The sequence below is a fragment of the Coptis chinensis genome, chromosome 2 (assembly GCF_015680905.1).
Source record: "Coptis chinensis isolate HL-2020 chromosome 2, ASM1568090v1, whole genome shotgun sequence".
Taxonomy (NCBI): domain Eukaryota; kingdom Viridiplantae; phylum Streptophyta; class Magnoliopsida; order Ranunculales; family Ranunculaceae; genus Coptis; species Coptis chinensis.
In genome coordinates, this window is record NC_141457.1 from 70149339 (window position 1) to 70159338 (window position 10000).

The following is a 10000-nucleotide window of genomic DNA, read 5'->3' on the forward strand; positions in this document are numbered from 1 at the left end:
ATCTCGCCAAGAGTAAGTAACCGCAACTCTCTCTCCAATTTCAATTTCACTTTCAATTTGGTGGACTGTGATTTCAATTTCAATTCAGATTTGGGGATTTCCTTCATCTCTTTCTTCGCTCGAATCAAGGTGAGAGATTCTTGGTTTGATTTTTTTTTTTTAGATATGATGGTATCAAGGATCAATTTGGAAATTGCAACTGGATTTTGATATATAAAGCTCTTGTTTAGGTGTCAAGGATATGATGGTGTGAAACGGGATAGAAATCAATCAATTTTTTTCTAATATATATTGGTTTTGAAAAACTAGAGTTTTGGAACTTGTCATTATATATGTATGGGGTGTATATGGTTGAATATTTGTTGATTTGGATGATGACACAAAGGTTATTTAAAGGAACATGAAGAGGGTTGGTGCGTGGCTGATTAAAGTTTTGGTGCTTGAGTCTATGTATATACCCTTATTTTGTATGGGGGCTTGTGGCGCAGGAGAACTTGCTATGGGACTTATCCTTCGTTAGGTGTTATGTTATCATGCTACCATGAATATAGTTCTTGTGCTTATGGTGCCCTATGATATAAATATGATTATGTTGGTTTTATCTAGGATTAATGAATTTATTTTGTATTTTTGTTTAGCTTTCCTAAGTGGGTATTTAGGAGGAAATTTAAAGCAAACCTGAATGCATATTGTTCTTGTTGGTTTGTGGCCTATGATAAAAAGTCATTTTTCCATGGCCGTGTCCTTCGCATTACATGTAGTAAGAAGTTTCTTATTGGGATGGCCTAGGTTCTAAATAAAGGTGTGGGTCTAGTGATCTTAAAGGTTAGTTATATGTTCGATTTTGTGGATTCTTTTTTCAGCATTTGCTTTTGTATTATATGGGTGTATGCTATTTTTTCAAATGTATGATTGTCACCCCTTATTCCAAAATTTTCATGATCCATTTAGTTAGATGCAAGTCCGTGTGCATTTCTTTCTAATTTTGTTGTTGTTGTTGTTGTCAAACAAAAACTTCGGGTATTCATTGTTTTTATATCTTGTACTTAGTTTACCTCAAATGGGTATGTTTGATCAGGTTTGGTAGTGGTTTAGTTGGAACCTTGAGTTTGTATATATATATGTTTTTGCTTCTTTACATATTTTTTGTGGGCTAATCATGTGTTTTCTCTAGTAATTTGTTAATGCGTATATGTGATACAATGGATCCATAAGCTCAAAATGGCAGAGCGTTCAAATAATTGAGAGGTTGATGGTTCGAATCCATCGGGATCCAATTCCATTTTGATGGTGCAGAGGTGTACCGCAGGTGGTGGTGGTGTTGGTGGTGTAGGTGTGGTGTGTGCAGCGGTGTGCTTGTGGTGTAGGTGTGTGCCGCTCGCGGGTTTTGTGTGTCTTCTTTGTGGTGACCGTGTGGGCTGTTGGTGTGCTTTGCTATGCGGGTTCTTTGTGTGTCCATTTGTGTGACCGTGGTGGGCTGTTGGTGTGTGTGTTCTGGCGCGTGTTGGTGGTGTGTGATGTTGTGTATTGTGGGTGGGTTGTTGTTGTGTGACTGTGTGGGCTGCTGCTTGTGTGCAAGTGGGTGTATTATGCGTGCATCATAGTTTCTGAAATTTTTCATGCAATCGGTTGAGTTCTTTGTTCAACCGGTAGAGAGTTTAAAAAGGCTCTGTGTTTGCAAAATAGAAGGGTAGAATTTGTAAAACATTTGTGCTTTCAAATACAGCTCGACCGCCCAATCACACATTAGAAGGGTCTACAATAAGAGTGAAATCTAATATGCTATATCTAGTACAAGCTTCACTTGGAGTTTTCACCCATGAATAGAGAGAGCTAATCACTCTTATTTTCGTTGTTATTGCAATGGTGATGATTGTGGCTACTGCCAACTCTTTTCTCTTGCTTCACCGAAAGTAATCTCCAATTGAGTCTTCGCGGAAGAACCGCATTCTCTCGCAATTGAGATTATTGGCAAATCCCATCCCACGCTTCTCCATTTCTACCACTTTGCGCAGCCTTCTTGTTGTCTGCCTGCTCGTTAGAAGCCTCTCCAAACTCGCTAATTGCCTGACTTAGTTCTCTCGGAGAATTGGCCCAAGAGTTGCCTTTGCCCGCATTGGCGCTTTTACCGGGTTCCATAATCAGTCTTGGGTAGCTCTGAATTAACATTTTCTTCAAACCTCGGGTCTTTTATTGCTAACAACGCCTCGGGTGGTAAGCTATCCGTAGAACCGGGTGAAGGTGGCGCCTCGGATGATGAACTTGAGTCCAGTTGATCCCGATATCTGAAATTGTTTGTTTTTGGTTGGTGTTGCAGAGCCACGGCCGCTTTTTGTCAGCGATATTTGTTGTGGAACTTGGAACCGCCAGATTATCAATGTGGTAGGCAAACCAAGCATTGATTTTGGCATTTGGACCAATAAGTCGATCAAGCCGATGGAAAAAGATCCACTTACTAGTACCTTGACGGAAGCAATCTTGGCCTTCTCAATCTTGTACTTCTTCTTACGTGTATCAATCCTGTTTTACATTGAACATCTGTTTTGGCGGGCTTACTATAGTCCCGGACGACTACTCACAATATCGGCTACTTTCTCCAATGCTTTTGCTTCAAATTCCCCCCGCTTAATTCCAAATACCTTTCCCCATGCGTCGATTAGTATCGAGGTAGCCCCTTCGGCTCAACAATCCTCACGACCACCCCACCACCAAAGAATTACCATTTGCTCTCGGGTGTTGAATTGGTAAGGCTAAGGTTAGCGTGTTTTGAGGAGACGGTATTGAAGCTACCGTTACAGGTTGAGGTAAGTGCTCGACAAGTGTAGAATATAAGTGCTCACATTTTCATTAGAATAACAAGAGTGAAGATCACAAGATTACCAAACCGATTGCTTCGCCATGTTTTACTTAAAAGTGCTCTAACATGTGTTGTTAATTGTGTGTTGCTCCAATTATAGCAAACCAGTTTTGAGCTGCAAATATAATGGAAATCAGTTTTGAGTTGCAAAATATAAGTTCGACAAGTTAAAACCAATACTCTAATAATCACAAACTGCCCCATAACATCAGAATATCCACAAGATTGTGTTTGAGCTTCAAAATACAAGCTCGATAGGTTAAAACCAATGCTCTAACAGTCACAAACCGCCCATAACACAGAACAATCACAAGCTCAAACACAAGATTTTATTGCCTTAACAAACAAGTAAACTAAAAATAATCCCATAACACTAACAGTCACAAAAGATCCAATAACACTCTAGAATAGACAAACACAAGTTACAACAGCTCAACACTCTAATACAAAAATACAAGCTTCAAACAATTTCAATCATCTTCGTCATCATTTGTGTCCTCGTCTCCGTTCTCCTCCTCGTCGAATACAACACATTGTAGGGTCACCGAGCGACATTTCTTTGAATAATGAGTGGAATCACCACACCTGTTAAAGAAATTTCTTTCCACCTATGGCCAAACCTACAAACCAACATATAAATCAATATCAATTACTCTAAATCAACAAACCACACTCAAAATCAAAACCAACAAACAAGAACAATATGCATTCAGGGTTTGCTTTAAATTTCCTCCTAAATACCCACTTAGGAAAGCTAAACAAAATACAAAATAAATTCATTAATCCTAGATAAAACCAACATAATCATATTTATATCATAGGGCACCATAAGCACAAGAACTATATTCATGGTAGCATGATAACATAACACGAAACGAAGGATAAGTCCCATAGCAAGTTCTCCGCCACAAGCCCCCATACAAAATAAGGGTATATACATAGACTCAAGCACCAAAACTTTAATCAGCCACGCACCAACCCTCTTCATGTTTCCTTTAAATAACCTTTGTGTCATCATCCAAATCAACAAATATTCAACCATATACACCCCATACATATATAATGACAAGTTCCAAAACTCTAGTTTTTTCAAAACCAATATATATTTAAAAAAATGATTGGATTTCTATCCTGTTTCACACCATCATATCCTTGACACCTAAACAAGAGCTTTATATATCAAAATCCAGATTGCAATTTCCAAATTGATCCTTGATACCATCATATACTAAAAAAAAAAATCAAACCAAGAATCTCTCACCTTGATTCGAACGAAGAAAGAGAGGAAGGAAATCCCCAAATCTGAATTGAAATTGAAATCACAAATCCACCAAATTGAAAGTGAAATTGAAATTGGAGAGAGAGTTGCAGCGCTTTACTCTTGAAATGAGATAGAGGGAGTTGGAATGGTGGAGAGAGGGTGGTGTATACTGATTTTGGAGAGAGAGTCGATGGTTGAGTGAAGAAGATAATGTTTGAAGAGAGATCGACCAAATTTTTGGGAGAAAATGATTTCCTTTTGTTTCATCAAATTTTTATTCCAAAAAAATACCCTCCCTTATTTCTCACTTAAAACTGGAGATTGCCGGAGAAAGACTTTATGTCACATCCGTTGGATTGAATAGATAAAGGGCCGGATTTTGTCGCGGCCTACAATGTGGCTACAAGACTGTGGCTCTATCCTCCATATATATATATATATATATATATATATATATATATATATATATATATATATATATATATATATATATATATATATATATCGGGCCGGCTACGTCGACATACTATTCTAACATACTATCTTGACATACCTAACCAACCATCAGATCAAACAGAATCTGATGTCCAGATCTATTTCTAAAAAACCAAACAAATAAATTGAAAGAATTGAAAAAGGGCGAAAATGTCATTTTATTTTGCTAAAGAAAAAACCCCTTTTTCTCCATCGTAGCTTTTTCCCCCAAAAAAGAACTCGTTCTTCTCTCGTTCTTCTTCTTCTCGAGTTTGATTAGTTTGGAGATTCTACCTATTGCTTGCTAAGCTCATCCTTTCAAGAGCCTTGCATTTTGCAACACTTTCTGGTACAGTTCCTGATAAACTATTCATGTCCAGTTCAATAACTTCAATAGATTTGCGGGGACGTGAATGGTGGCAGATTAATAAACATAACTTGAATTTCTGCCCCACTCTTAGGTTCAAGACTAGTATGTTAAGTAATACATAACAAGGAAATTACATTACACGAGTTTGACCGATTTTCCAAACTTATTCACCAAGCACGCGTTGTAGTTGAATGCATAGAATCTGTAAGTAGATGGTCGTACTGATGGTATGATTGGGGATCAAATTACACATTCACAAATCACAGCTTATCCACTCCTTGGGAAAAACCAGCAAAAGAAAACACTATCAAGATAACATCGAGTCCAGTAGGGTAGGCCACCTGTGAAATTATTGTACATGGTATATGTGTTATTTTACATCATTCTGCCTTCTCTAGAACTCATCGAGTCCAGTTGGGTAGTTAGCCATTCAATCCAATGAGGTTTTTAGGCTATAAAAATCGTGTCCTTGATGAACTGATTGTATGTTTTTTTCTAAGTTGTACTCGTCTCCATTTCTCTATTTAATTATTTGTTTTTTTTTTGGGTACCAGAAATGACTTTGAATGGAGCTTCCGATGTTCTTGATTCAGTACTATTGGATTCTTCTCCAGTTGAAGCCACAAACGAAGACATACAATTGTTAGAAGCACCGTATGTAGGGATGTCGTTTAACAGTTTTGAGGAAGCGAAGAAATACTACAAAGAGTATGGTCGACAACAGGGATTTGAAACGCGTGTTAGGAGTGCAGTTAAGAGACAGTCACATGTTGACGTACCTTCTAGTGGTCTCTTGGTCTGTTCACGTGAGGGGATCCATAACAAGAAAGAAGATGTGTCTATTGGAGTGTCAGGAACATCAAGAAACACATCGACTGTCAGGTGTGATTGTAGAGCAAGAATGAGATTGGCAAAGAAAAACTTCGACAAATATATACAGTTACATTGGTTGAAAACAACCATAGTCATGGCTTGGTTTCTCCGCATAAAGGGGTTCAATGAGGTCGAATAAATCTATGCCAGAAACAAGCAAAAGAACCGACAGAGATTTTTGATAATGAGGGTTTACCAGTGGCAAAAGTTGCATCAGTTTTCTCTGGGGATGCAATTGGGCTTACTTCAAAGATGTGTCAAAACTATTCTGCCACAAGAAAGAAACCAAAAGAAAATGATGTGACGGCTGTACTTGATTACTTTAAGCAAAAGAGTGCAGAAAATCCTCAATTCTACTATGCTATTCAACTAGATCCAAGTGGTACCGCAGTTAATTTTTTTTGGATTGAAGGACGGTCTCGGGTGCAGTACAAATACTTTGGAGACGTTGTATCTTTCGATACAACTTACTGGACTAATATTTATGAAATGCCTTTTGCTCCTTTTACTGGTGTCAACCACCATTTGCAATCCATTCAATTTGGGTGTGCATTATTGCTTGATGAGACTGAGGAAACATTTGTGTGGTTATTTCAGACATGGCTTGCAGCTATGGGTGGTCGCCCTCCAACTTCGATTCTCACCGATCGGGGACAGGGCAATGATCGAGCGATTGCTAAGGTATTCCCCTTTACACAACATCGTCATTGTTTTTGGCATGTTTCAAATAAATTTTCAGAGAAGTTGGGGCATGTGTACCATAAAAACAACACCTTTGCTACAGAGCTAAATTTCGTTCTTAAATCCTATAGGATAGATGATTTTGAAAGCAAGTGGCATGCACTAATGGTAAAATACGATTTGGTGGAGCATAGTTGGTTGAATGATATGTATGAGTTAAGAAGAAATTGGGTTCGGGTTTATCACTTAGACACCTTCTTTGCTGGAATGAACACAACTGGACGAAGTGAATCAATGAACTCTTATTATGATAACTTTGTTAGTTCGACGACTACTCTCATGCAGTTTGTTTATGGTAACGAAAGAAGTTTGGGATTGATTGCCAAGCATGAAAGAGACTTTGATTACAACACTGAACATAAATGTCACAATGTGGGTAGAAACGAGTTCCTTTTGAAGCATGCTGGCAAAGTGTACACAATAAATGCTTTTAATAAATTTAAGTCTCAGGTGGAAAATGCAAGAAACTACTACAAAATTGTTGAAGAGGTGGTTGATAGGAACGGAAATAGAACTTATTTCTTGAAATCAAGAAAGCCTCAGAATACCAATGTTTGGAAAGTGAGTTTTGATAGAACAACCCTGGAGGCTGAGTGTGAATGTAAGTATTTCAAATTTATGGGTATACCTTGCGCTCATCTTTTGAAGATTTTTCTGCGGTATGACGTTGAAGAAATTCCAGCTCACTTTATTTTGAAGAGGTGGACACAAAAGGCAAACACTTACAGGGTCGTGTTTGATGGTGGATTAGTGAACGGTCATGGAAACCAATAGGCTTTAAGAGTTTCCCATTGCATTAAGGTTGCTACTCAATTGGCATATGATGCAGCAACTAATGTTGAGAGTTACACATTTTTCATAGAGAAAATGAGTGAACTGTCAATCGGAGTTGCCAAGTGCAAGGAAACTCTCATTGAAGGAGCTACTAAAGAAGGAGTTACTAAAGAGGTGGCTTCAACTAACGAGAAGCGCAAAGTTGATGTAGCAGAGGTATTTTCTTATCACTTGTTTTTACCGTGATTAAATTTAATTTTAAGCTTAACCCCTTAACCTTTGTTTCACAGGTTTTAATTTTGAACCCCAACATTTCTCAAACAAAGGGGAGAAATAAGAGAATAAAGTCTGGCAGAGAGATAGCCCAAGAAGAAAAGAATGGAAGGTTGTGTAAAACGTGCCAAAAGTTTGTAAAACATGACTCAAGAAATTGTCTGGACAAGATTCAAAACGTAATATCGTGTTATATATTTTTTGTAAATTTAATATTGGATACTTGTTGTCAACTTTTAACATGTATTTTATTTGCAGGCTACTTTTAGCGAGCAAAATGACTAATTAGCAATGGGATGAGATACTGAATTTTGATAGCTGCGGTGTTGAACTTTGATAGGGGTGTGCTGATTTTTTCGCATGGAGAGGATGCCGAACAATAATAAGTGTTGTTATTGGTTTTTTTTTAGTGCTGAATCATTCAATTATTTTTGGTCATGTGAAACAATGTGGTAGACAAAGTGTGTTCAGAATGTAGACACTGCGTTACTGCAGTGGAGATATTCCTGAGCATTATGAACTGATTTATTAATTTGAAGGGCTCCTGTTTATTGTTCTAAAGTATTATTTTAATTGTTGTCACAAGAATCATCTGGTTACGACTGTACACAGAACCTAGAGAGTGGACAGAGGTCAATTGCTATTATTTCAGGTTGACACAAGTGTACACAGCACACACTAACAGAGTTTGGGTGTCATTTTTATGTTTAACTGAGTTGTTCTCTAGATAGACTGACAGAGACAGGAGAAAATCCGTTCTTTGGCAGTATGACCTTCACCAGCATAACATGGAGATGCAGTGGCAGCAGAAAATACAAAGGCCGAAACCATGGTCATGTAAATAAATAAAATTTTAACATTACTCATGTACCTTAAGGCATTGAGGGTTAAAAGAGGGATATAGAGAATGAATGCAGATTTTAGTTTCCTTTTCAATCCCCTAGACATCTGTTGTTCCTTCGGAGCATATAAGTATTTCTGTGAGTCTGCATCTGTGTTTTGATTGTTTTTGTCTTTTTTTCGCATAAAAAGTTTAAGCTGGTGGTACAAAAGTTGTTTGAGTAGGATATAAGGTCCTCCTGCTTCAGTTATTATGGGCTACTATATTTACACAGGTGTGTAACATGTCAGGTCTTAAGACTTAATTTTGTGAAGACACTACAATATCCCCATCTCATGATATGCCTTTTATGACTCCTTTTCTGCTGGTTCGTGTTAACGACCACTTTATTTTCATAGAGAGCTATGACAATGTATTTGAAGGTGACAACAGGTCTAACTGCAACGCATATCAGTACCTCACTACCTCACAATAGTTTGGTTTCTTACTGACGCTGCAAAAGGAACATGACCTCCTGTTTGGTTTAATCCTGCGAATGGACCGAACGTCCTGGAACTCATTCAGTTCTTCAGTTTTGTGAATACCCCATGCACCTCTCTATCAAAACTCAAAAGGTTCAAGGGAATTCCTTCCCATAATGGGCATAAGCAATTATGATTTGCTCGTTGCAAGGATGAAAATTCTGATTAATGGAAAACTCAATCCTTGGGAGGTCTACAAGAACCACCACATTATACCGCCGAATTCTCAACCTTCCCCCGTGACACGGGAGCATTCCATCCAATTCTGGTAAGCTAGACATTATTTCGTACTACCTCTCAACCTCGACTTTTCTCGTATTACATCTCACCCGTGATGTTTCATAACAACATTCTAGCAACTTGATTATTTGGTCCAAGCAGACCATAGAATCTTAACCCTAATTCACACAAACACAACCTTCATTATCTATCTTCTTACAAATTCTCACTGGAAGGATACCGTGGTGTTTCGGCAATATTACATCTCTGGTGAGCTTAGATTTGTCTGATAATTACATTTATGGTCCAATACCTGAAAGCTTTGCAAATTTAACAAACCTTTGACTACTCAGCCTTATGTACAATGAAATGAGTGGTTCGGTTCCTAATGTCATTGCTGACCTTCCAGTTATTGATACATTTCTTGTATGGAACAACTACTTCTCGGACCATTGCCGCTTGAAACTTCGGAAAGAACTTCGAAACTGAAATATGTAGATGTTTCTACCAATGGTTTCACCGAGAGTATTCCGCCAGATATTTGTGCGGGGAGGTATCTTTGATCAAGCCGATACTCTTCTCCAATAATTTCACAGGTGGCCTATCTCCAGCTCTCACCAACTGTTTCTTCTCTTATTAAATGCATGACTAGAAGATAATTCATTTTCTGGTGAAATCTCATTAAAATTCAGCCTTCTTCAAGATATTACATATGTGGACTTGTCTAGAAATAGATTTACAGAAGCGATTCCAGGAGATATTACACAAGCTTCAAAGCTTGAGTACGTTAATGTCT

At 37.9% G+C, this 10000-nt stretch overlaps 1 protein-coding gene and 1 long non-coding RNA gene across 2 annotated transcripts; one reads left to right on the forward strand and one right to left on the reverse strand.

Moving 5' to 3' along the window:
* Positions 1 to 3163: 3163 nt before the first annotated feature.
* LOC147517489 (uncharacterized) lies at positions 3164 to 4158 on the reverse strand. Its single transcript, XR_015213888.1, has 2 exons — positions 4119 to 4158; positions 3164 to 3477 (listed from the first exon to the last, which is right to left on the reverse strand). It is a non-coding gene; the product is annotated as an uncharacterized LOC147517489 (long non-coding RNA).
* A 1360-nt stretch (positions 4159 to 5518) lies between these two features.
* LOC147517490 (protein FAR1-RELATED SEQUENCE 5-like) lies at positions 5519 to 7908 on the forward strand. Its single transcript, XM_086593613.1, has 4 exons — positions 5519 to 5758; positions 5986 to 7177; positions 7406 to 7566; positions 7882 to 7908. Exons 1-4 carry the CDS (start codon positions 5519 to 5521, stop codon positions 7906 to 7908), a joined length of 1620 nt encoding a protein of 539 aa, XP_086449739.1.
* Positions 7909 to 10000: the final 2092 nt, after the last annotated feature.

Bases quoted from the DNA above. Each gene is read 5' to 3' on its own strand.
- LOC147517490 (XM_086593613.1), top strand. From the start codon at position 5,519: ATGACTTTGAATGGAGCTTCCGATGTTCTTGATTCAGTACTATTGGAT. The intron at 5,759-5,985 runs GTCTGTTCACGT...AATCTATGCCAG, and splicing joins TACCTTCTAGTGGTCTCTTG to AAACAAGCAAAAGAACCGAC. The intron at 7,178-7,405 runs GTAAGTATTTCA...CATATGATGCAG, and splicing joins CCTGGAGGCTGAGTGTGAAT to CAACTAATGTTGAGAGTTAC.